Source organism: Colossoma macropomum, unplaced genomic scaffold, assembly GCF_904425465.1.
Source record: "Colossoma macropomum unplaced genomic scaffold, Colossoma_macropomum, whole genome shotgun sequence".
Taxonomy (NCBI): domain Eukaryota; kingdom Metazoa; phylum Chordata; class Actinopteri; order Characiformes; family Serrasalmidae; genus Colossoma; species Colossoma macropomum.
Genome location: NW_023494792.1, coordinates 22,045,815 through 22,073,814, shown reverse-complemented (window position 1 = coordinate 22,073,814; position 28,000 = coordinate 22,045,815). Strand labels below are relative to the sequence as shown.

General features: G+C 40.6%; 1 protein-coding gene across 1 annotated transcript; it reads right to left on the bottom strand.

Annotated features, from left to right (window-relative positions):
• On the bottom strand, positions 1-24,185 carry snx33 (sorting nexin 33). The gene is made up of 2 exons (XM_036576581.1): positions 21,665-24,185; positions 1-3,404 (listed from the first exon to the last, which is right to left on the bottom strand). Exons 1-2 carry the CDS (start codon positions 23,064-23,066, stop codon positions 3,151-3,153), a joined length of 1,656 nt encoding a protein of 551 aa, XP_036432474.1. The 5' UTR covers positions 23,067-24,185; the 3' UTR covers positions 1-3,150.
• Between the last annotated feature and the right edge of the window lie 3,815 nt (positions 24,186-28,000).

Sequence of the window (28,000 nt, the reverse complement as noted above, 5' to 3'; positions counted from 1 at the left end):
CACTTTTGGATTATCTCTTTATTAAGACATTCAGCGCATGACTGCAGTGGAAAACAATGCTCTTTTTTCCAGCTTTCCCCTAACAGAGAGTAATCACACATTTTACTAACCAAACTCACACGTCCTTTCAGAGTCCAAATCATCCGTGTGAAGACTGTGGTCCCCAGAGTCCTTACTTAACATGGCTTTGATACATTCCTGTCTTTCTTTCTACAAGGGCCATCAACAGCAAGCAGTGGAGTCCATTGCAGTCAGTCCTATGGGCTTTTCTCTTCCTCTCTGGACTCCCAGTCTTTTCCACAACACGTCCCATCTTCAGCATTATAAGAGCCATACTACACCCTGTCTCAAATTGTACAAAAAGGAAGAAGAATTCTTTGTTTATTTGAGTCAAGATACAACTAGTAACACTTTGGTCTGTCAGCAATTGCAGAGCGTGCAAAGGGAGGGGTCTCTTTTCCATTACCCTGAAATCAGCTGTATTAAGAATGTGCATGCAATGGCCAAGTGGACAGACTCAGCCCTGACTCATGACCTGTCTCTGCTCCACGGTCTCCAGTTTCCAGAGGGATTTGTTTATCTGGCTGGATTGCCAGTAAAGAAATCCCCCAACAGATCGAACTGCTTTCCGTCAACTACTGTACATGTCATTCCTCTGCAAATCAAATAAACAGCTGGGATCAAAATGCTGGAACCTCTTATTGGAACTAGAACTACATGTAAATCTGAACATTACATGAATGAATGATTCTTTGTATGAAGGAATGTATTAATTACCATGAGGATTTTGATACTTAAACTGCATCACTGTCACGTCTATGAAGATTCCTACCTCTCACACAAGAGACTATGATCACTGACACACTAGAATGGAAAATCCTTGGTTAACATTCATAGCTAAGAGTTTGGTCATCAACGGTCATCCAGCATGCTGTTTCCCTAACAAAAAGCAGGTACAGGGACTCAGAGCCTGGAAGGAAAGAGGAAACCAGTTCTGTTTATAGTAACTGTAGACACAGCACCATGGCCACCACAACAGGTACTGGTGAAACTGGTTACTTTAAAGCTGTTTCCACACCTAGCTTCCTAAATTCTGCAGCAAAGTTTGGGTTTTTGTGACACTGTATTTTTTTCATTTGGCTCGGTTGGTTTAGCAATGGCTAAAGTTGCAAACAGCTGCTCTGTTACTTTCACATGTGCCTTAATTTAAACCTGGTTTATGATTGGTTTGCTAATTAACCAATCAGGTCGCTGATGCCAAACATATGTTCTGCGATCCATTAGCCAAAATCAAAAGGGATTACTGGACTATTTTATTGCTCGTTTTCTGTTATCAGCAGCAGCTTGTGCTGCAAGAATGATATGAGCGTCTTTTAAAAAATCAGACGATAAAACAGACAGTTTCTATAGACAGTACAGCGATAACATGCTGCTAGGAGAAGAGGAAAGCATGTTCTGATGTGGACTCTTGTTTGGTGTTGACCATCATAAAAATGTGTTCCCAACAGCAGTGGAACTAAACCAGGCTTCGCTTGGAAGCACTATTTTTGGTGGACCACAGCTCTGTTGTCTGGTGCAGACCCGAGTACAGGTGTTCACACCTGTCAAAAAGAACCGCACTAAAGAAAAAGTTTGATAGGTCTACCAAACAAGGTAGGTGTGAAAGCACGCCAAATGTATGGCCTCAACCTTTTAGCGGTAGCATTCTTGACGCACTGTTGTTTAAAAGTGTTCCTTATTACAGGAGCACAAGCTAACTTGTTAGCTCTCGTGTTTGAGTGAGGAGATCTGTTCGAAGAAGAAAGTTCAGAAATCCTCAACCATCGTCAGAACAGGAGAGAAATGTGCAAATGACAGTAAATTGTAAATTGTGTCAAAACTCGTAAAAATGACGTGAATGTTAAAAATTGTACACAGAAAAATACTACAAAAGCTACCCTCATCTCTAGCCTGAATCTGTGATGTTTTTGCAATGTGTCAAACATGAAATCATGAACTCACATTTCTGAAAGACTGCAGAGGAACTCTCTCTTACACTATCTAGCACTCAGAAGAACACTAACCCTATCCACCCTCCATTAAAGTCTACGTAAAAAAAAAAGTTCCTCCTAAAAAATAACTAACCTATTCATATCTGACCAAAAATATACCACTAAAAGTGGCAGTCCCCTCAGGTACTTCTTAAAAGAAGTAGTTGGGAGGGAGTCCCTTTTGTGCTTGTCATGCTCCAAAAGCAGATCCACTCAAAGCTAAACCTTCCAACAAATACAGGGTGCATTCATAAAATCTCTCAGAATACTTCCCATATTGGGTTAGCTGAAATGCTGGTGCTACTGGAATGTTCTAAGACATATTTAACTGGTGGACATAGTAGCCAGAAACAGGCAAGGCAACCAAATTTTAGTCTGCTGTCTGGAAAAAAAACAAGATAATAAAAGTAAACTTCTAGCATTTTTAAAAGTTTTTAAGCACTCGCAAATGTCACAATCATCAGACATTGGCTAAGCTAATTCTAGATTTGTTTAGTCTGAAAGAGAGCACAGTTTTCACTCATGCAGCTCTGGCACCTGCAGAGCTTGATCAATAAAGACGTCACTAATGGACGATAATGGCTTGCATCGAGACCTTGCTCAAGAAAAGCTACTCAACCTGAGACTGAGAGGTCACAACTGGTCAAGAGTACAAATTATGACGTAAGGACTTACTTTACTTAGCAAATATGCTTAAATTAAATGGAATATGTGTAACAAAATAAGATGATAGATACAATTACAAGGATATTTTTCCATCAAGGCAACGTGAACTGTGCGAGTCCCTGGAATTCTGTTTGTTGGCTATGAAAAGCAGCCAAGAAAGTGACATTTTTAAGTGCATGAGCTAGTGCTTGGTCCTCACTTGCATTCTGATTTTCTCTAAAATCTGACCATATTCATGTCCACAACATATTCAGTCCAACCGTCTCTGTAAAAGCCATTGACAATGACTTAGAAATGATTGAATTCATGTGTCGCCTCTAAGGTGTGGGGCATCTTTGTAAACCTTCAAGATCTAGAGAGATTAAGCGGCTCTGCGTAGAAGCAGGACAAGCTCTCCACGCGGGTTAATGACGTTCCTGCAGGCTAATAATGCTTCCAATGGCTGGCTCATACTCTAGAGGTTGTCGTACATGTGGAGGGTCCTCTCCAGCTGCTGACCCACGCGCTGGTAAAAGGCAATCTGCTGGCGGAGGTAGGCCTGCATCATCTCTTTAAAGTCCACCTCCCTGCGACGGTGGAAGTGGTTCATCTCTGCCTGCAAGGCGAAGCCCACTGTCCTGCAGCGCTTCCGAATGCCGTCCGCCTCTTCCTGATCCATCTTCCCCTCGTCACTCATACGTTGCGATTCCTTTACCTTCGCAAACGCACCTGCGGTGGAGAGAGCAGAGTCAGACATGCATATCTGTTAACCCTTCAATGTCTAGAATTATTATTGCCATTTTGTTATAAATTCAATGTAATTCTATTTACATAAAGTGAGTAAAAACAAATATTCTGACAGCAGGTATTAATAAGCATAAACAAAGATGTTTAAAAAAATTAAACAGAGGAAAATTGTATATAAATAATGGTGGTGCAGGTGATGGAGCTTAATAAAGTTCTCATAGACAACATTATTAAACAACACTTACATGGAAAAAACTACAGAAACAAAGAGCAAAGAGCTTAAACAATTCAATAATATGCATTTGGAAAGTTCATGGCAATTCAAGGACAGGACAGATGCACCATGCAAAGCTTCTCTCTAACAGCTGCAGAGCGACTTGAAAACAGCATCGACAACAGTTACCCAGAGTTGTATAATAAGCAATAAACTGCACTGCTATCATCTCTGTTCCTACATCCCATACAAAACTTCTCTACACAGATATGCACATCTAAAATTTGCACCCAAGCTTTCAAAACTCCTTTGGAACAACGTACTCTGGTCAGACAAAACAAAAATAAGAGTTTTTGGTAGTAATAAAGCTTGTCATGTCTAGAGAAAGAAGGGTTGTGAAGAGAAGTAAAGTATGGTGGTGGAAGCATCATGGTTTGGGCTGCTCCTCTGCAAATGGCACTGGGGCAATATACGTCATTAAACGAAACATGAATGTTTTGATGTACCGGGACATATTAGAGGAGAACTTTATATCATTCGGCAAGAAACTAAATCTGGGGAGAAGATGGATGCTTTACCAACACAACAATCCCAAACATACAGCCAAAATAACTCACGACTGATTTCTAAAAAGAAAGCAAAGGTCTCCTGACTTGAATGCCATTAAAAAAAAAATTTACAAATTTTGAAAATGCAAGTCCATCAGAGGGAGTACTGTAATCTTGGAGAATTGAAGAGTTTTCCAACCACAACTGAAACACATGCTTCAAAAAAAGCTGAATCTTACCATAGACATCTCAAAACTGTAACTGCCAATAACCTCTTTGTAGCAAAGTACTAATATTATTCATTTGTGGTGTCTGAATCTTTTTTTTTCCTTTTTTATGCTCGAGAATAGGGCAATTTTTGTTCATATTTGAGTACAAAGTTTAAAGACATTGTTGTATAAACTTGAAGTGGATGTATGGACTGGATGTGTATTAAATGACAAAAACAAAAGTGCCTGAATACTTGATTCCTCTTACTGCAACTAATGACATATTTACATAATGAATTACATTTACATTACATTCTAGATCAACAGAACTAATTCTGCACATCCAACAGCTTTCTGTTTGCCAGTGTGAAAAAAATGACAAAAGAAAAACCGCACAACATAAAGGATAGTTTCTTTCCACAAACCACGACCGTATGCACAACATTATCAAATTCAAGTCCTAATAAAACATCTCTACTTAAAAACTCCCGTGATATTGATTGAAAGTTTAGAATCCACACTTTCAACAGAATTTCTATGCTTGCTTTAATGAATGAGTGAAAAATAATTAAACAAAGCAAAAGATGAGACATTTCCAAGCATTTACGCTATAGGGGATTATGTTGGGGTCCTAAGAGAGTTATCACAATGTCCTGAAGATCAGTGAAAATATTTAAAAATATTCAGTCACTTAAGGGGAACATGATTTGGGTGATTTCCTGTTCAGATAGGATATGTGGTGTTTTTTTAAACAGGATCCTACTTGTCCTGGCTGCAGTGAAAAAGAAGGTGAAACAGCTAGGGTGAACAACAGGTAGCAACAAGAAACCCACCCATTTCCTCCCCACTAATGAAGAACTAATACTGAACAGAAAACGAAGGCTGTTGGCATGCTTTGGACATGCTGCACAGTTCATTCTTTAAACCTGTATTTCTGTCCACTTTTGACGCTGGAATCATGACATTACATGAGACGATCACAGATTACAATGCTCTGCAACACCATCAGTAGGACAGTGAGAATATTACAATTAATAATTCTATTCATCACAATTTTTTTTCAATACTTTGAAACGATGCATCAGTTTTTATTGATTATATCCATTGCTATGGTTCAATCGATGTGGACGAAGTGTCTACAGTACTGTGCAAAAGTCAGAGACCACACATCACTTAGTTAACTTCCAATTGAAGCAGGCTTTAATAGACGTTCCTCATTTTTCAGTGTCAGGAAAAAAGCAGAAAATTACACAGAAGCCCCGACATATAAATATATAAAAACTTCAGTATTTAAATGTGTCCAAAAATTTGCCTTTATTACAGCTTCCATTCTTTTAGGTAGACGTTTATCCAGTTTTTCACAAAAATGTGTGGGGATATGTTTCCACTTCAGTCTAAGTTCAGTCTTAGAAGTTGCATTTTCTGTTTCACACAATCCAAATAATCCCAAACACATTCACTGATGTTGATGTATGGTCTGAGATCTGAGTCCCATTTTCTGTGCATCATTTAATAATTTTTGAACTCCAGTTTTGGAAACTCCTGTTTTTTCTCTAATTTTCATTTGACTTTCCCTTTTTTCTATAAGTGGACTGTCTTATATCTAATCTCAGAAATAACTCCTGAACAAATGAATAACTCAGTGGTTGTTTGTAGGGTGGTCTCTGACTTGGGCATAGTAGATGGCTTATTCTATAGCTTTTATACCCAGCTTGCTTTGCTACAGATTCACCATGGTGTAGGTACAACCAGGAGAGATATGAGGATTAACCATTGCTCTTCAACTGCAATACTGGGAAACACTTTACATGAACCCTGCTTCCTAACACTGACATAATGATGCCATGAACATGCCATGACAGATCATATTGAGTAATATAACAGTGTCATGTTATCATTACAGCTTGTATTACATGCTAATTTTGTACTCTAAGTGTACTCTAGTAAGCCATCATGACATCAAACACCATGACATACATCATGACAATTATCTGCAAAAGTAGCACGACACTTATGTCACTGGACACAAACCGTCATGACAACTCATGACAGTATGTGACATCTGCTACAATATGTTTATGGCATGACAATGTCAATGTTATGCAGCAGGGTGCTAGTAACTGATAGGGTGATTCATTGTGATAAACTGAACTGTAACATGTATCGCAGTGAGTTTCATATCATGAGCTGGTTGGCAATACACAGCATTCATCATCAGGAACCTGTGCTATCATTAACACACTGCTCAGCTGGACATCGGACACTGTGTGAGTAAGCAAACAGGGTTTAATAGAGCAACACCGCTGTGTGTTCTCTCTTAGTGTGTATCTGTGGCCAAAGTCAATTCATTCTGTTTTCCACATGAAGTGTTACTTCGTATCACCAGAGAATGAAAGACAAACACATTCATGCAAGGGAGGGGCAGCATGTCCAACAATATCCTGCTCTGTGTGAGTCTTATGAGGTCAGGAGAGCTGGAGGGAAACAGAATGGTCACACAGAGGCTTGTTTAACTGGACTTGCAGGACTTCAATAAGCATCAGACGATATGTAGCTCTTGGTAGAAAATGCACGACAGTGCAGATAAAGAAAACTACCCTCAGGGTAGACGGCCACTGAAACGTCCACTGGCCTGGAAATCTACTCAACACCCGTGCATACGTCTTATGACCATCCATCAGAGTGTGCATGTGCGTGTGTGTGTGTACTCTGTAAAAACAGGTTAGGGCAGAGACTAACCTGAAGTGTCTGTGAAATTTGGACTGCTGTTTTTTCCCTGACTTTCTACTGTGCTTTGATTTAGTTTAATCAAAGAATTTACTTGGTTTGAATCAAACTAGGTAAACTGTTTGGACATGACATGGAGCAAGAACTGACAAAGAAACTAGAAAGAGAGAGAAAACGAGAGAGAGATACAGAGATATATATATATATATATATATATATATATATATATATATATATATATATATATAGATATATAGATATATATATAGATATACTACATAGAGAGAGAGAGAGAGAGAGAGAGAGAGAGAGAGAGAGAGAGATACACACACAGAGAGAGAGAGAGAGAGAGAGAGAGAGAGAGAGAGAGAGAGAGAGAGAGAGAGAGATTCCAGTGTAGTGTTGGTCTGTAATCTGAAACAGGAAGTTAGACTCTGAAATCTGTGTTTGTGCGTGTGTGTGTGAGAATGCACGCTCCCAAGCTACCATCTCACTCCACGATGTGTATGTATATATATGTGTGTGTGTGTGTGTGTGTGTGTTCTTGTCCGTCCCACATTCAAGAGATTTTCACCAGTCGGTCAATTCTCTATCATCATTTAATGTAATGCACATTTAACCCCTCTAGAGAGAAATAACAGAGAGTGAATAAAATTCTATTCAACTATCTGGATAAGAGACGTGTACAGGCACGGCTGAAGCAGGAGAGATATCACATATCTCTGCATGGGTAGGTGTTGATAACTGCCGTTCTGCAGACCGGTTTTGGACCAGTACAGCAGCAGTACTGTTGAGGCTGATCTAGAACAGTGTGGTGTAGCTGTGCGCAGAATAAGCCTCTGAGCTGAGCTCTCAACTGACACTACAGCAGTACTAAAGAAAGACAGAACAAGTGAAACAACAGTCCGTGCCAAGCACAGCAGTGTACTGCTCTCCATGTCTCTCTCTCACACACACAGAGCTCTCTTTCTGAAGCAGAGGTCACAATGTTACTTCCCAGTTTCACCCTATTGTTCCATAATCTAATTGGCAAAAGCCACAAGGCACACACAGCTGAGAGCCAATCCCACAAACCAAACTTTAGAAGTCTATAATCGAGTTTTGTATTGCTACCTAGGCAGGGTCCATCCCTGATTCAATACTCCAGCTTTAACCCTTATAGCTCAATGCAAAAAAGCACCTATTTCTGTCTTTTAAAGGTGGATGCCAGCATAAAATTAGATGTCAATATGTTATTTGTCATGCTAGGCAATGTCCTGTAGCAAAGCACTATATTCCTCTGCCTCATCAGTTTCCTAATATTGTATTGTTTACATGTCTTCATTCATCAGCGTTTTCTTACTGCCATACCCGTCATGGATTGCACAAATATATCATGCAACCATTAGGAATCTCTGTGGTTTCAAGCAATCCTGACTGCTAGCCTAGCCACTGATTTGTAGGTTAATACATACAACCATTTTTTTTCAGGAATAGCTTGGCCAATTTGTGTTGTAGTCTATGTAACTGAATATTAAGCCTATGTAGAAATCCTAAGAATTCATGAGTTTAAATTACCGTAATAAGACATTTAACTATCTTACATTATTGTTAGCTACCTGGACAGCGTCTGCATTCACCAGGAAACAGAAAAAAACCTAGTCCTAGTCTTTACACCCGAAACCACACGTGTCAAGCTCTAGTCCTTGCGGGCCAAAATACTGCATACTTCAGCACGCTGCCTCATTAAACACACCTGATTCCACTCATCAGCTGATTAGCAAGGCCTTTATGAGCTGAATTCAGAGTGTTAGACGGGGGTGAACGCCCATCTCCACAGCACTTTGGCCCAGGAGGTCCCCAATTTGACATACCTGCTCTACAGACTACTGAGGCACTACTGAAGGATTCAAGTCAACATGTTTGCAGATGCAGCAATGGTTAAATTTTTCATTATGCTTGCCAGAGTTGTCCTTTAATGTACTCTTCTCCATTAAACTCTAATTAAACCAATCAATAAGTGCTTACCGATTCAAACTGTATTCTGAATGCAATCTATTTTTTTGCTTGACTACAGGGCATCAAGCAAAAAAGGCAGCATGGTGCTCCTTTTATACGCTAATAGAAAACATGGTAGCACAAAGAAAGCTCCAGCGTCACATACTGATCCTTTTTACTATGGCCAACATGGACATGCACGTGTTCCACTCTGGGGGCAAATTTTACTGAGTTAAAGGGGACAAAGGCTGTAAATGCATCACCAGCGAGACTTTGGGTTTGATCATTTAAACTGCTTTAAGAAGAAAGCTGCCCAGCAACTAAATGTGACAGCAACTACAGCTCATACTGCACCTCATGCATATTTGTACGGTGGTGCAAATAACCAAAGAACCGGCTCACACCAGCCACTACACACAATGAGAACAGTTCCTCCGATTTCTGAGAACTTGTACAGTTCAGGGCACGCTGGATTCATTATGGCTGGCTGAGCTTAACATTCCACAGATCTTTCTGCCATCTCAAGCAGCTTAAGAATCTCCTTTCATGAAGAACAGTGTGACTGTGGACTAACACCTGGCCTACCATCCCAAGTTTAACCCCTGTAAGGCTGACCTATCAACGTGAAACTTTCATGCAACCTTACTTGCTTTAAACCTACATGACATTTAATGTTACTTGAGTTGCAAGATGTAAACCCTCATGCAACTCACTTAAAATTTGTTGGGAACTCAGTCACTGCAGATAACCATATAAACCTTGTGAAACAGCCATTTGAAACAATGAAAGATGTCATAAAGTCTGAAAATATTATTTTCTGCAACTGATTCCATGAACAAACCAAACCAAAGTTCATAAGTCTATAATCAAGTTTTATACAGCTAGTAGGGCAGGGTCCGTCCCTGACTCAGTACTCTAGCTTTAACCCTTATGAGTAAATGTGAAAAAACACAGCTATTTCTGTCTTTTACATAGAAAGAAAGTAAAACTGCTTATTTGCTGGCAACTAGATAGCATAAACAGCTAGTTAGCTAGACTGCTAATCTTAACATGACAATTGTTCAAATTGCTGTTTGGGCCTGTTCTGCCTATTTAGCCTGCTAAATTGTGATCTATATCATGCACAATAAGACCCCAGTTACACATGCCATTAACATTCATCTTAGGTGATCCTATCATAATTGGACAGGTGAGAATGTGGGCCAATACACTGCAAACAAATATGTCCCACATAACAGTTAAAGTGTCCTTATGTGTCCCCGACAGTAAGGAATGAGTGCCCAATCAACTGCGTCATCACAGCAGAAACAAAAGCAGCTGTACAGCTTCTTTCTTTGCCTCCTCTCCTGTTTGTTTACAAGTTGCGTTAGCGATCCATGTGCTCCGAACATTTGTAACAGCCTGTACATGTACACGAACAAGAACTAGTGCTACTTTTTTGTCTGACAACAAATGCAGCAAGGGACTGACGTGGTGAATATGTGCAGGACCCTTGGAAATCAGATCATAAGTAGTCAGAGGAAACACATTTGAGACTGTTAGATAAATGGCTGTGACCTTGTGAGCATCTTGCAACATATCTGTAACCATTTCGTGTAATAACTTCTGACGAAGCTTTTAAAGGCATTTAATACTTCAGACATCTGTTTCCAATCACCACTACTGTGAACAATTCCGAAATGGTAAGTTTCTGCAGAACAGACAGTTTCACATCAAACCACTCTAAAAGACTGTTTACAACATAAGTTAATTATACAGAAATACTGAAGAAACTGCGGAATTCCCCTTTAAAACCATGGAATTAATGGGGTCCGTGATATATATAAGATGTTAACTACAACTCCTGATAACTACTGGAGTAGTTGCAATTTTTGAACTGCACAAACTTATGTTGAGTTGTATGAAAGTTTCACTGTGTAAAGCCGACCTAAGCTCATCCAACTGTATTTAAAAATGGACAACATTGGACAATTCCAAGGGCCAGTTTCCCAGACAGGGATTAAGTCTAATCCTGGACTACAGTTTCCTTTCAATGGAGAAAGTCCATTCAGAATACTGTGTAGTCCAGGACTAGGCTTAATCTCTGTCTGGGAAACTTACCTTAAATGTTTTGCATGGTTCAAGAGAAGATGCACAATAAGAGACACACAATTGCAACAAAAGATAATGCAGACTAAAATAATCTCAGAGTACATCTGTTAGATAGTCATCTCATCACTCAGCATGCTGGTTCTTGAGCTGCTCAGAAAATGCCATGGCCCTAAGCCATGGCCTTAAAGGGAGAGAAAATTATACTCTTAATTATACTCTTAATTATACTCTTCTTATTTTAAAACAAGCCACTGTTTAGAAAGAAAGAAAGAAAGAAAGAAAGAGAAAGAGAAAGAAAGAAAGAAAGAAAAAGAGAAAGAAAGAAAGAGAAAGAAAGAAAGGCTCTTGCATATAAAATTCATTCTGAGTGTACGTGGCTTGTAAATCATAACAGAGGAAGAGAATCATAATGAAAGTGCCGTGACTTGTGCCGCTGGGCAGAGCGAACACTGTTCAGTGCATAGAGTCTGTGATCAATGTGTGTCTGAGTTTGTTTCCTACAGAGATGTATGTTTCCCATTTGTTCTGGCGGAAAGGCTATTAGATCTCTGACAGCGCATTCGGCTCTGTGCGCTTTTTTCTCCCTCAGAGGAAAACCAACTGGCTAAGAGCGGCATGCAGCCTCAGTCAGAAACCAATCTGAGGGAGTGCCCACAATCAGTTAAAATTTTAGAGCAGGCGCAACTGCTCCAAACAGACCATTAAAACCACAGGCATTGTTAAAGCTGTAAATCAGAAGTCACTATAGCGACAGAACCCTTTCTCTTAAAGCAGTTATGCTTTTCTTTATGATATTTGATAAACAGTCAGGCTTTCTTATGTGGTTCTGCATGATGGTTCAGTGAAATATTAGAACAGTGACTGTGGGGTAAAAAATGAGACCTGACAAGCTGCATAAAGAGCACAGATCAGAGATCTGACCTAAATGCAGCCGGATGGGCCTTCTCTGCTTCACTAGGCTTTGATCGATTAACATGCCTGCCACAGTAAGTGACCCATCACTCGTGATTAGCAGAGGTCAGAGAGTGCAGAGAGAACAGAGCCAGAAATTTAAAATACAGTCAACCACGGCAGCTTTATTAGGTGGTGAGAGAGAGAGAGAGAAAGAAAATGACTATGAGAAAGAGAAATATGAAAGAAAGGCAGAGAGACAAAAAGAGCCAAAAGGGGAAAGATCAAGTAAGAAAGAGTGAGACAGAGAAAGAAAGAAAGAAAGAAAGAAAGAAAGAAAGAAGGGAGAGACTGAGAGAAAGAAAGAGAAACAAAAGGAGGGAGAGAGTAAGAAAGAGAGTGAGAGAGAGAAAGATAGAAGAAAGAGCAAAAGAAAGAAAGAAAAAGAAAGAAAAAAGAAAGAAGAAAAGATGACAGTAAGAAGAGAGAAAGAGAGAAAGAATTAGAAAGAACAACAAAAAGAAAAAGAAAAAGAAAGAAAGAAAGAAAGAAAGGAGAGAGCGAGAGAGAGAGAGACAGAAACAAAAGGAGGGAGAGAGTAAATAAGAGAGAGAGAGAAAGAAGAAGAGAGACTGAAAGAAAGAAAGAGGAGAGAGTAAGAAAGAGAGAGAGCAAGAGAGAGCAAAAGAAAGAAATAAAAAGAGGAAGAAAGAGAAAGAAAGAAAGAAAGAAAGAAAGAAAGAAAGAAGAACAAAGTGAGACAAAAGAAAGAAAGAAAGAAAGAAGGGGAGAGAAACAAAAGGAGGGAGAGAGTAAGTAAGAGAGAGAGAGAGAAAGAAAGAAGAGAGAGCCAAAGAAAGAAAGAAAGAAAGAAGAAAGCAAGAGATCCAAAAAGAAAGAAAAAAAGAAACAGAAAGAAGAAAGTGAGACAAAAAGAAAGAAAGAAAGAAAGAAAGAAAGAAAGAAAGAAAGAGGAGCAGAGAGAAAGTGAGAGAATAAAAGATAAATGTGCATTCCTTTTGGTTTGGCCTGGTGTCATGACAGACAAAAGGTGCCTTGAGCTGAATCAGACTAGAAGAGATTTATTTCATTCATTCATTTATGCTTTTGTGTATAATATCCAATCACATGTAGCAGCTCTAGACATTCTTCCTACATGCTGTGCATTAGTGCAGAAGAGTGAAGCAGCAGCCAGAGACACTAAATTGTCAGCAGTGTTTTTAATGTGTCTAACAGGCCTGCAGCGCGCTGTAGAAACATTGCGAGGAATGTCAGGCTCTTTGGTGTGAGCTGGAAAAACAGTCGAATCTTTCACTTAGATTTATCTGTAAGCAAATACCGACGTGCAAATGAAAAATTCAGCAAGGGCAGGACACAGTCCAAGAATGCAAACAGACCAAGAGGGCGACGTGACGTTTGTTTATGATTATCACAATACCCTTGGCAAGGCTGATATAAAAGTTGTGCTGAAATTAGTACTGAAGTTTTTGCAGTACAGCAAGCACCCAGGCATAAACCACAGCACTGCAACTGTACAATTACAGCCCGGTGACCTCTCTCTCCTGTAGAGGAACAGGCATGATTACAGAGCACAGCTGTTCTCTACCTGTTGACCACTCACACACTGAAGCTTAACACAAATTCTTCCTTGCTTGGGTCAGACTCAGACTTACATCTGTTATTTAATGCATGACTGGACAAATTATGCTTCTCTTTAGGCTTCCAGGTGTATAATCCACAGCCAGTTCACACCGGGGGTAACCTGTGGGCATCATGCACGATTCCTCACAGAGGTTTTCAGCTTAAAGAGGCAATTAGGTGATGAATCAAACTGACATTTTACCTACGTGATGTACATCTGCCCATGTCTACAGACAACAGTGTGTCATACATGGTCATAAACCACATAAGCTAGTCTATTTGAGATTACTTAAAGGAGCTTTCTGGTCTAAAACTAGCCTTTATTTGTCTTTTGCAGTATTCTGCAGCGCAGCTTTGTACTCCTTACCCCTCCTCTCACTACAACATCCAGCATGCATCATATAACCACACTGTTAGCCTAGCCACTCATCTATAAATTAATGAATACAACCAAGCTAGAATTAGTGCACTTCTTACCTCTAAATCACAAAGAAAACAGGACTTCTATTCAGTGCAAAATTCAGCCAAAAAAAGAACACAAACTGAGGTAAGGTATCTAGACAGCCACCTACCTAGCTAACTTAAGCTTTTAGCTAATCTGACAAGTCGTTGTTATTTGAGTCACTGGTGTCTACCGTATTGATGATTTGAAGGACGTTACTGCAGTTATACGGCTGTAAGATATTCGGCATACTAGTAGAAACGTTAGCTATCTGCTTTCAACTGCATTCAACAATAAGAAAATAAAACAACTTAATTTAAAAAGCCAACCCCCCAAAAGCTATTGTAGTTTTTAAAGTTCCTCCTACCTTCAAGATACATCATCAAAGGGGGGTTTCAAAGTCTTTAAAGTGGAAAATCTCACTCTGCAACACCACCGTATGACATGAGTCAGATGTAGATATGGTTATACTTTCATAATGGCCAGAGCGTCCATTTAACAACTTGACATAGTTTGAGGCAAATGTGTGATGATTTAGGCATACAGTTTGTACAGTGCTAATTGCTGCCTACACTTGATTTTTCGCTGATCTGATTTTAAGCTGAGTACAAAGGAACGCAAATGGAAAAGAGGTAAGGGGCACCATACTGGAGAGTCTTGACTACTCCTCTATAGTGAAATAACTAGCTAGGCTCAACGAAAGAAAGAGATCCTCTTGAATCCTGACCGTCTGCTATGCGGCAGCGAACTTCTGGAATAACACAGGGTCAAAATTCTGGAACGGAGACAAACTGTAGGTGTGGTGTAGAGATTAGACATGAACTGCATGTTATATGCGCTCGCTCTGTAATTCCTTAGGAGGCTAGGACTGCATGTTGTGACAGGATGCCTCTGGGCTGGGTGGACGCTGATCCCATCCTGACTTACTCAACAACGTGTGCAGGTTTTACACACGCTAGCCTGAGCTATGACACAGACACATGCACTTTTCAGGGCTCTCAGCATGTGTCAGAACACGGCTAAGCTATTTATTCCATGAGCGTAAAATAAAAACAAAGCGCTGTCTCACTTTTCACTGCTGTCTTGCTGCCTTTCCCACCGGAGCTGCGCAGATGGAAAGGTCATTTGGCAGTCAGTCCTGTCCCCTCCCTTGGCACAAAGCTCCATTTCCCCTTTCCCCTAAATGAAAGCTGCACGGGGCCGTCCTAAACTCTGGCAGTGAGGCTAGCCTGTCTGCGTTTGTGTGTGTGTGTGTCTACACGTCTGGTCCACATCAAAGCCTCGGCACTCTCTTCCTCAGTGCCAGGAAGCCAGAGTAAATCACATTAGTGCAGTGAATGCATGGGAGCAGGAGTCAAAATGCTGTCCACCTCTGCCCCTGGCACGCCATACCAGGCTAATCAGAGGCTATTTATGAATAACTACGGCTTTATCAACTACAATCACAGAGCCTGTGCTTTATAGAGATAGATAATGCTGGAATACATTCAACAGCCTTAGAAGGGGTACAGCAACTGAGTAAGAGTAACCAACCTGTAGTCCACCAGCCGATACAAGTTTGTTTCCTTAGTTTTGCTACGAGGCGACACGGTGAACAAAGATAATTTAGCAAGTGACGTCATTTTAACTCTGACTGATATATCTAATATTTCTCATTTTGAGACGGTCATACTATAAGATTTTTACTTGTTTTTAGTCATTTTATTCTACTGGCAAATACATTTGCTTGTTTCAAGCATTATGTCAAAATGTTCTTTTCCTCATGTCTTGAAACAAGCAAAACTGTCTGCCAATTTCTCTAGATAAAATGACTTAAAACGTTAAAAAAAGGTGTAGAAATGAGCTAAACTTACAATATTCAACAATCTCATAATTAGAAATATTAGATACACTGACCAGATTTTAGAAGTAAACGTATGAGGAATTCTGTGTCAATGATATCCAATATTTTTTGTGTACATATTTGCCAATGCCTATAATTAAACATTGATAAAATGTAAAAAACGGGACTAAATTCATTTAGATTAGCATTACAGAGAAATACAGCACTGGGTTCAATTCCCTGGCCGGGCAAAACAGCTAGCATGTTCTCCCTGTGTTTGTCTGGGTTTCCTCCGGGTACTCTGGTTTCCTCCCACAGGCCAAAGACATGCAGTCAGGCCAACTGGAAATGTTAAATTGGCCCTAGGTGTGAGTGTGTGTGAATGTATATGCCTGTCTGCCCGGCGATGGACTGCAACTTGTCCAGGGTGTATCCTGCCTTCTGCCCGATGAGCGCTGGGATAGGCTCCAGCACCCCCAACCCAAGAGGATAAGCGGCTTAGAAAATGTGTGTGTGTTTGGGGGGGATGCAGTAAAATTAATAAAAAGCAGAGCACATCCATCAATCCATCATCTAAACCGCTTATCCTTCTGGGTCACGGTGCGGTGCTGGAGCCTATCCCAGCTGTCAATGGGCGGAAGGCAGGATTCACCCTGGACAGGTCGCCAGTCCATCGCAGGGCGGACATACACAGTCACACACACACACACACTCACACCTAGGGGCAATTTAGCATGTCCAAATGGCCTGACTGCATGTTTTTGGACTGTGGGAGGAAACCGGAGTACCCGGAGGAAACCCACGCAGACACGGGGAGAACATGCAAACTCCACACAGAAATGACCCTGGTCGCCCGGCCGGGAATCGAACCCAGGCCCTTCTTGCTGTGACCACGCTAACCACTGCGCCACCGTGCCGCCCAGCAAAGCACAGTTTTAGCTATTTTTTTTTAAGTAAATATCTTTTGATAACATTACAATTCTAGTATCATGGTGCATCCCCACCAGAGTTCAGAAGTTTTCACTTTCACTGGGTGGCCTTTACTCTACTTAAGCCAACCTGGGAGGTTGTGGGTTCAAATCTCAGGACTGGCTGGGTATGCCTGGCTACGCCCTTGGTCAATTCGCTTAAACCCCCACTGCCCCAGGTGGGACTGTTCTGCTAGTGACACTATGCTGTTCCTAAACTGAGCATAATTAGGCAGCTAAATGACAAATTTCCTTGTAGGATCAATGGAAGTATAACACAGTCTAAAGTAGCTACTAATGGAAGCTTATTCTGTACCAATTAGTTTGCCTAAATCACCATTGTCTCATACCACTGATCTCAAACGTGTGATTTCTGACACTGTATGACATACATTTATAAAAATGGACAAAAGATGTCAGAAACCACATAAGCAAGTCTATTTAAGATGATGCAACAATTTAAACTACACCCCAAAACATGAAAGGCCCCAAAAACAACAAAAAGAATAATCAAGTTCGACTATTTACATTCCACACACACCCCTGACAGCTCTAGAAACATTTAGTTCAATCACACTGGCCGCAGGCTGACCCGCAGCTTCAGGTCAAGGCTCCAGGAGCTCCAGAACAGATTTCACAACTATGGACTTGCTTGAGTATTAGAACTCCAGTGAGCGTACTCAAAGCGCAGTGTTTTTGTTTCCCCTTGTACATTTGTTATTTTAACTCTGTTGATTAGCTCTCTTTGATCGTTCGCTGCATGGTCACAGTGTATGCGGATAAGGGAAATACCTGCTCAGATTTCCCATTGCTCAATCTATTTCTGCAGCAGCGGGAGACTGACACCAGAGACACTGTGCAGGTCTGCTCTATTGTCTCCCAGCCTGGCTTTCATGGAAACAAAACACCAGCAGGTGCAATTGGCCTGAGCTACTCAGAAATATAGATCCATCTGACGGACAGAGCGTCCGCCTCTAAGAAGCAGGAGCCGAAAGCTCGCTTTATGGAGGCAAGATTGTTATCAAAGCCTTTCTTGACCGGAAAACACCCACAATTCCTGAGAAAGTCATGAATCACTGAAAAAACCTGTAAGACTAATGATCAACAGCTTCAGCAGTGTGGATATTCCTTCCGCTCAACAAAAAACATTACACCCACCAATAAGCCACAATCAAGCCCCCATCCAAACAGCAAGTACCTCTGACATGCAGCCCTGGAGGCCATGATATACCCACCATCAGAAAGGCTGTCTGTCTGGTAAACAGTGTCACGGATGTTTCTGTTTTATATTTTGTGGTCCTCCCATTCTTCCCCTGCCCTTCTTTCATCAATCCCATATGTGGCCCACACCACACCCTCAGGGCTTTACTCTGGGATTCCAGTAGTTCACCTACTAACAGCAGACCATCTAGAGAGCCCATTTCAGCAAACACTGTACAGTTCCACGACTGTAAATGCAAAAAGACACGTTTCATAAGGATAAGTGAGACGTGATTCATTCATTCTGTTCTTTTCAGCCTGACATGGAGCAGGACCTCCGGGAAACTAATAATAGGCACGAACATGAGTTATGATTACTGTTGTGACCTCTTTGGCGTCTGTGCCCTAAAATATGAGCTTTTGTATTATACCTGTTACAATGGGGTTATTATAGGCTGGTAGAGGCCTCGCTTGATTCATGGCATTCTATTCTTCTTAGGCTGGCATGGTTCTGAATCCAGGCTTTGCAGAGTTTGGATAAGAATTCTCTTGTTCACTTTCCCTATCTTTAACTGTTGCATTGTGAATGATGAGGCATACTTTTAAAAAGGGCTAACAATACATACTTGTATACACAAATGCAAATCAAGGCTAGAACTGTAGGTAACAGGCCTGGACAGCTTTAGCCCAGAACAGTTTGACAATATTTCAGCTCTGCTAAAGCTAGTAATTAACAGTCCATGTCTGATTTAGATGGAAGGTAGGGATGCACTGACATTGGAACTGTGGATCGATGCTGATATCCAGTACTAACATATGCATAAATCTTCCAATGCTGATACATTAAAGGGCTCATAAATACTATTTTTCCCTACTGAGATCCACTTTGTATTTAAGTTTCCATACTATATAATACTCCATCCAATATTTGTGTGGTGTTCTGTACCAAAAACAGTCATAATTCATCTTTACATTACCATTTTCCATCTTCTTTACTTTTAGGACCAACGTATGTAAATAAGCTCTTTTCCAACAGGCTATCCTGTATTGTGTCTCATTCAAGAAGCAGTCTTAGCTGAAGCACTCCTTATACCCTTGGCATTAATGGGTGGGGCTAAACTACTGTAGGTTGAATAGGGGGAAATGTATAAATGCACTGTTTTTGTGGCATCATAGAAACAATGAATTCAAAATTATCTTATATATATTATATGCATTCTGAAACTTTAGCAATGTTTACATCCCACATCAAACTTTTTTACTTCAAAAACAAGTGAGGGAAAACTTTTTTCATGATATTCACCCTTTAACAAGTAGATTTGGAGCTACCTGGTGTAGGATGACAGAATAATCTAACATTTATTGGTAGAGGGTTATGAATGCAGTAACATTAATAAAATGCAGACATTTTAGCACAGCAGCCCAGTGTTGCCAAAACATTCTAGTCTTTCAGAGCACAATAAATGTCATTAAATATCTATTTGACATATGAGGCAAATATAAACATCTGTCTGATACCAACATACATCTTTTTAGTGCAATTATCTGTGCAATTTGAAAAAGTGCAAAATCGCAAGAGTTGGAAGTTCAATTATAGCCTATATCATGAACAACATTGTCATATGTTTTAAGTGAGAAATTTAACTTAATTATAGAAGTATCGTGGTCCACCTGAAAATGAGTTAGACCAATCAGAAACAACCAAACATCCATATGTTGTGTATGTGACAGCACAACCACAACTAACTTGCAAACTGGTGCACAGCGTTAAAGCCTCAAACCAGAAAAGTGCAGACTCTGGTCTTCTTGGCTAAAAAAGCAAAATGCCTGGATCTTAATTTATAGAAAATAATCACAATTCATATCATAGTTACATAATTTAAAATCACAATTGGACATTTTCCCCAAATCGTTCAGCCCTACGACACTGATATGATTCCGATATGCCTAATGGAATGTTGAGGAACAATGGAAATGCTTAGTAGGAATCACATTATTCTTCTGGGTCACATCTTATCAGAGGAAAGGACTGTGTTAGCCAAATACAACAAACTACTCCCTCAATAAGCCTGAACTCCAACGCAAAACTTGGCAAAAATACAAAATCCAAAGTTCAGACTTGTCACTCGCGTCTTCTGTCTTAATTCAGAGAAATCTTTCTTAAAACAACCAACTCAAGTAGCTATAATATTTTCATAAAAAACTAAACAGCTCAGTTCAAAACATTTCATGCTGACAGCTGAAATCTGGCAATGCTACAAATATTCAAATACTGCGGATGGGAATGAGGGCAGCTCTTTCACAATCGGGGCAACTGAGGGGTAAAATAATATAACAATGCACTCTCTCTGTGAACGTGGCTCTGCAATCCCTCAGTGATTACTGGGTTGAACTGCTCATGAGACAGAACAGTTACTTGTAAAAAATTTGCTGTGCAAGCACAAACTCGCCATGTTGGCAAATGCAACGTTCATTTTTTTTTACTATATATTACAGAGGTTGGAAAACAGCTGTAGAGAGTGAGAGAAAGATGAAAGATTAGTGCACTGTGGTCATTCAGCAAAAGATCAGACTTCTGCATTTTAACGCAATTACATGGATTAAAGAGATGACACTACATCAACACTCCTAATCCTCATATGCTTCATAAACGTGGGAAGATCTTTTAGACTATCTATGACGCCATCATGACACGTCGCTCAGAACCCTAAGCTGCGAGATTCTTCATCACTCTGGCACTGCCTCTTCACCACAAAATGCCATTTCCACTGACATCTCACTCTCCTGAGGTTTCTACTTTCTATAAATTCCCACAATTTAATTTGCAGATGTGCTAAGCTGCCCAACAGCAATCTGGGGCACTTTTCCCAAAAGTGCCATGATGGAAAGACCACTATTAAATGGTAAAATATGTGCAATTCCTACCACTTTAGCCTCTTAACAGTGATCTTAAGGCAATGACACTTTTGGGAAAGCCAACCCACATTAGTATGTAGACAGAAGTGGGCAATACAACAACATTTTATTGTTATTGTGATAAATTTTGTTATCATAATGGATATATGCTGTTGTGAGCATATCATAGACACTGCCAGTACTTCAAGAAAACTAAACAACTTTATGTTTGATTTAAAAGAGAACTTTAGTCCTGTTTGATTGGTTTTAGTGCAGAATGTGAAATGCTGAATAAATATCACTGTACATAAAGGTTTTAGGGTCAGTTTTTAAATGTGGCACTATTACTGCATTGTGACTGTGTATCAAAATATCGTGATACATACTAAATATCACAAAAATGTATCGTGATATGATATTGTGATATGATAAATTGCCATATCGCCTACCCCTATATGTAGGCTTTATTATCACTCAATTTCTTTTGTTAATCCCCATTAAAATGGTGGTCTAATCTTTTTTGTGCCATTAAACTTTTTGCAGTCTTTTTTTTTATATAATTATTATAAACAAACATCTTGTTATAGAATAACTCCTATGACAGAGTTTCACATTACCTTTCTGTAAATGAATGATATCTGGGAAGTTGGACAACAAGCCCTGGTACAGCGATAGTTTGTCCAGCATGTGGAACAGGTCATATTTGGGCTGCTCCGCAAACATCTCCCCAATGTTCTCATACGTCCGTCCGGTGTGCGAGATGGCGTTGTTCAGGGCGTCGGAGCTGCATGGTGGGTCCAGCATGAAAGCCTGGCTGATGGACTGGAAAGCGTTCCCTAGCCGCTGAAACTCCTTGCGAAAGCCTCCGAGATGTTTGCGGACGAGCTCAGAGGCCACGTGTGTCAGCTGCATCACACTGTCGTCCATCTTCTTGGCGAAGGCCTTGAAGGAGTCGATGCGTTCCTCCACATCCTGCAGGTCCTGATGCTCGTTGGGGATATGGAGGGTGAGCATGAAGTGAGCCCCTACCATCTCGTCCTTCTCCGCCCGCCGCTTGCCCAGCTTCCACTGCTTGTCATCTCCACACATGAGGAAATGTTCAAAGCCCTCGTACTGAGAGAGCACTGGGTGACTGGTCATGTGATTCATCCACAGGATGAGCCGCCTCTTCCTCTTCTCGATGAAGTCTTCCTCGAAGCGCCCAGTGGCCTGCTTCTCGGGCAGGTGGGGCACGGAGATGACAGTGAACTTGTGCAGCAGGCGGTTGTACAGCCAGTCAAAGTGCTTGTAGCGGCGGTACACAGGCCTGCCAGTGTGACTGGGAGTGACTCGATAGGAAATGTACGTCTTAATGCCTTTGAACTTGGTCTGTTTGGTGGGGTCCTCAATGGAGCAGCAAAAAGGCTGAGGACTCTCCTTCCACTGAGGCCCCTGAGGGCCCATTTCTATGCAGTAGGACTCGGCTATCTTCGCCATCATGGGCACGTCGCCGAGGACAAATGCCTCCACCCCTGAGCGCACAAAACTGGAGAAGCGGTTGAGGTTCCGGCCCACCATACTGCCTTTCCTGGAGCTAGAGATGCTGTCCTGGCGCTCCATGTGGGGCTTGGCGCGGTAATGCACGTTGGGGTTGGGGTACGGGCTCTGGTGAGCATGGCCGTTCGCACCCACCGCTCTGCGAGGGTCTTCGTCTTCGACCACTGTAGAGCTATCATCCCAGTCATCCCAATCATCATCGTCATCGTCGTAGCTGGTGGAGTGGAGGAAGTAGGGCGAGTCTTTGCCCGGTGAACCCGCAGGGCTGAGGGAGCAGTCAGTCTGGTTCGAGTTGGAACGCGGCCGAATGATCTCCACGTACGAAGCCGGGAAGAGGCCTCTCTCCCCACGACTGTTCTCTCCCCGCAGCCAGCCGTCTACAGAGTTCTCGTCAAAAATCACCAGCTCCTCGTTCTCCTGGATGCTGATCTCCTCCTTGTTCTCACTTTGGAACGTGTAAAGTGCTTTGGCTTTCAGTGACATTTTGACTTCTTCAGATGCCAGAGAGCAAGACGAAAACAAAGAGCGTGGCACAAGATCAATTTCCTTTAGTCTCTCTAGTGATTCACCTCATCTCACAACTGTAAACAAAAACCAAACAGACACAGCAGAACTCAAAGCTTCACTTGATTACTGGTTGTAAAAGCGTTCCCTTCCATACTGTTGAACAATGTTGAAAATGTAGTCCGTTCACAAACTAACCTGCCTGCAAAAACACTAAACCCACAAAGAAGGCAGCCTAGTTATGTCTTTGGTGCCAATCAGGTGATCTGTAACAAAAAGGGTCTAATCTGGAGATACAAAGGCGAGGGCAAAGCAGCCTACAGTGTTAAATGTTAATGAAAACAGTCTGTGCTTATATAACAGTAACAGTCTGTAAGCTATTCTAGCTTTTTTAGTGGAACAAAAAAATATTTTTATACAAACAGATCCAAACGCTTCTCAAACAGTTCAGTGCTACATTTTAATACTTCAAAGCCAAAGTCCTCACATTCTCAACGCGTGAACTTCCAGTTACAATAACAAGTCCAGATCCAGCATTCAGCCTTAAATATGAATCTTCGCAAGAAACTTTAAAATCCAAAGGCCGCCTAAATCCAGCTCCCCTGTTTCTGGTCCAGCAGGCGAACACAAATCCTCAGCTCGGCTATTTAAACACCGGCTAACTCACCAAAGACACCGAATGCAGCTCGCAGTGAAGACCGTGCTGCAGTAATAATCCTGTGCTGAGTGTTTACTGGTCGCCACAGAGGAGGAAGGAGAAAAACACAAAGCTCTGCGCCTCCCAAACACACGCACACGCGTGATATCAAAACATTATCTCAGCAGCAGCAGCACAAAGACACACAGACATGGTGAAGGCATCCTGGGACCCGAGCCTCACTCCGTCACCAGCCCGCTCCATTTTACCAACAAAACGCTGCTTTTCTCTCTCAGAGTCCTGTTCGTCCTGTTTTCACTCCTGTTGTTGTAGGGTTTGAGTTCAGGGCCCCGGTCTCCTCTCCTCAGTTCTCTTCGGCGAGTATATCCCTTTACGTTCAGCACCGAAGTAACCCAACTCTTTCCATGACGTGAGACACGGACAATGAGTGCAGGAAAGTTTTTGTGGGGTTTTTTAGCCCCCCATTATTTAGACGAGAGGACGGATTAAAAACTAGCTTTGTGCCGCCGTCTGGTGGCCGCGCTGGGGAAAGACAACACAGGACCTTAAAGGGTCCATATCCCGCATTTTCTTCTGGACTTGGGACAAGTGTGTGACGTACTTATCGCTGTTGTCGAAACAAAACGTCCAAACAGGAGGAGGAAAAAATCTAGTTTACTTTTAATGTAAGTCAATGGAACCAGACTTTTTTCCATGTCGTTGTGGGCCGTTTCTTTTGGTTCATTCATCATGAAATTTACACACAGTGTAAAAGGCATCAGGCATTTTCAAATTATGTCAAAAACTGAAAAATGTCAAAAATGGAACGGGTTTTCTTCCGACAGCAGCGTTATGTACCCTACACAATCATAATTCACTTTTAGATGCCCATTTTCAAACCTCTCTTTATCACTTAAACTGTTAATTAAACTCGCCTGCTGAAAAAAGAGGATTAGAACCATTAGGATTAAAAAAGCATTGGTTTGCTTTCTTACGGGAACTGGCTTAATGGTTACCACTTATAACCACTAGTTTCCTGTGCACTTTCAGAAATAAAGATATGAAACTGTCACTGGGGCGGTACATCTTGGCACCGTTAGTCAGGAAACGTAATTGTACCGTAAGTTGTATTGACTCCACACTTTTATTTAATTGCTCTGTTTTAAAACATTCGGTTATGAAAAGGTACAAATACATACTTTTCCACACGGGAGGAATTTATTAAAAGTACAAAATAGGACCTTAAAACTACTGCTGTACCTTTGTGGGTATGTCTATATTGTTTGTGCCTTGATGAATGAAAAAAGGTACCAGCACTTTTATTTCTAACAGGGTAGGACACCTTTAGATCTGATTAAGAAACCATCAGATACATCTCTAGAGGAGAGCGGGGCACAACCTAACACATTTTGTTTTTTGTGAAATAATTTTTAAAATATTTAAGTTGGTATAATCATGTTTTTATACAAGTAACATATACATCTCTGCTACAAACGAACACCTGAACTTTGTTTCTAGCACCTATCGTTCATGTACAATTCCACTGAAAATGACGGAAAGTCCAATGTTACAGTTTACCCCATGGGTGGGTTAACTTTAGAGTGTTAGTCGTAACACTTGCTAGAAAAGTCTGATGAATTAGTGCAACAAAGTTAATTCCACATTATTCTATGTTGTAAGAAACATATATTTTCCAACCATTCTGCATTGTATATTATCTATTTATATGACAGACAGACAGACAGACACACACACATCAAATCATATGTGAACACTGACATGAAACTGTGTGTCAAACAATGACAAGTTTTATTTTTTTTGTCCAGTGAAAGACAGCAGATAAAAACCATCACACATCAGTAAAATATGGATCATTGTTTCTGAATAACTGCAGCTTTACCAGCTGTTAATGTCAATTTCATTAATATAATTATTTAAAACCAAAATACTAACGCCTGAAAGGTGTTAATAAAGCTGAAGAATGTTTCATTTTCTTTTTTCATCTTAAAAGCTGTGTAAACGTATGGATCAAAAGGACAAAATTATCTTTATTTGTCTTTGTTAACTAAAGCTGGCTCATTTGTAATACTGTGTAATGACTAACCCCTCAATATGAAGGCTGTACTTAAGCCTAACTAGCGCTTGTTTTGAGCTTGTCACATGTTTCAAAACAGTGCTACGTTGTCAGCAACAAGATGGTGATTACAGTAATATAAGGTTGAATTTTGTGATTTTTACAAACAGCTCACTAACCAAAAAAAACATGTGTTGAAAAACCCTGTGTACCCTGAAAACACTCTTTGGCACAGATCTCTGAATTTTTTCAGGAGACCAGGCTAAGAAATGTGGTAATGTGGCCAGAAGCACACACTGCTTGACACTGTATAACAACATAAAAAGTCTGTGTTAAATTGTGCCCTGTGTTAGGTCGTTCCTCGCGCTCCCCTGATCAGTCCCAGAGCAACTGTTGAACCGTTAGGATCTTTTACACTGTGATATCAACCCATCAGGAAAACACAAAACGCCACCAGTGACTGTTGGACACCACCAGGAAACAGCAGAAATTTTTAATGGATTCTATGGATTATATTTTTTCGGCAGGGTCTGCCTTTAAGAAAGATATTTGTGAACAGTTTCTGTTCAGATTGCTCTGCCTCACATGTCAGTGTGAACAGACGGGGCTAAACTGCAGTAGGCTGAATAAGAGGCTATTTATGTGAATGAGTCATTCTATGAAATGGGTGCCATTTGTGCCCACAACATTGATGAGATGCATAAGGCACAAAAATATGCCAAAGTGTTTCCAAAGCTTAAAGCTATTAATTCAAGTGTTTTTGTTAACATGATGTTTGAAACAATGCTATTTAAACATTAACATACTATTTTTATTCATTTTTCATTAATACAAGGCCATTTTCACATGCCCATGTTCACCCACATTACATTTGCATCTAAAATATCACCAAATAGATAGATAGTTAGATTTTTATCAAATCTTTATTATTTTCAGGATTATATGTGGGTCCCCATTTACATACGATAAATTTACTCTAAATAAAAACATTAGTTTTTGTAAAATTTTTATGATTTGTGTGCATCCCTCAGTTTGACTGTCACCCTAACTTGTTTTGTCTATAAATAATGTTCTGTTGCTTTAAATGGCATCACAAAGAGTGAGTCACATCATTTGAGCCTTTGGAGCAGCCAGGAACAAAGTGGGCAAGTTGTGATACTCTTTTACATTGTTTAAATGTTGCTGTTTCATGTTAGACAGGGTCCGTCAAACTCAATCCAACCACCCTGTCACACAAAATAGATAGGAAAAACAGAAAGTATTAAACTTTTTACAATAGTAAGCAAAGAAAATGATATTTCAAATTGAATGAATGTATGTATAGATTAGGAACTTGACCATTTGGGGATCTTCTACTATGTCTTTTACTCACTCACTCACTCACTCACTTTTTCACTCACTCACTCTCACTCACTCACTCACTCACTCACTCACTCTTTCACTCACTCACTCACTCACTCACTCTTTCACTCACTCACTCTCACTCACTCACTCACTCACTCTTTCCCTCACTCACTCTCACTCACTCACTCTTTCACTCACTCACCCAATAAATGCTCTTTTAATCATATTTCTGAATGTTGCATGTTTGAATTATTAATGATTTTATTCACATTTTGAATGGTCAGTTTTTGTTTAGTTTAATAGTTTACCAACACTCTGTAAGCGTTTGGGAACCGACTGCTGTAGTTTTGAAAGTGAAATGTTTTCCCATTCTTGCTTGACATAGGATTTCAGCTGCTCAACAGTTCAGGGTCTCCTTTGTTGTATTTTTCAGTTCATAATGCACCAAATATTTTCAGTGGTGACAGGTCTGGACTGCAGGCAGGCCAGTTTAGCACCCGGACTCTTTTAATACAGAGCAATGCTGTTGTAATACATGCAGAATGTGGTTTTACATTGTCTTGCTGAAATAAGCAAGGCCTCCCCTGAAAAAGACGCCATTTGGATGGCAGCATATGTTGCTCCAAGACCTGTATATATCATTCAGTATTAATGGTGCCCACACAGATGTGCAAGTCACGTCCATGCCACACACAACAATGTGCTTCCATACCATCACACATGCTGGCTTTTGAACTGTGCACTGATAACAAAGCTTGATGGTCCCCCTCCTCTTTAGATCTGAGACTGTGGTGTCCATGACCATTATATTTGATACTGCTACAGAATCATGTCTTTTTTTAATGCAGTGCTGTCTGA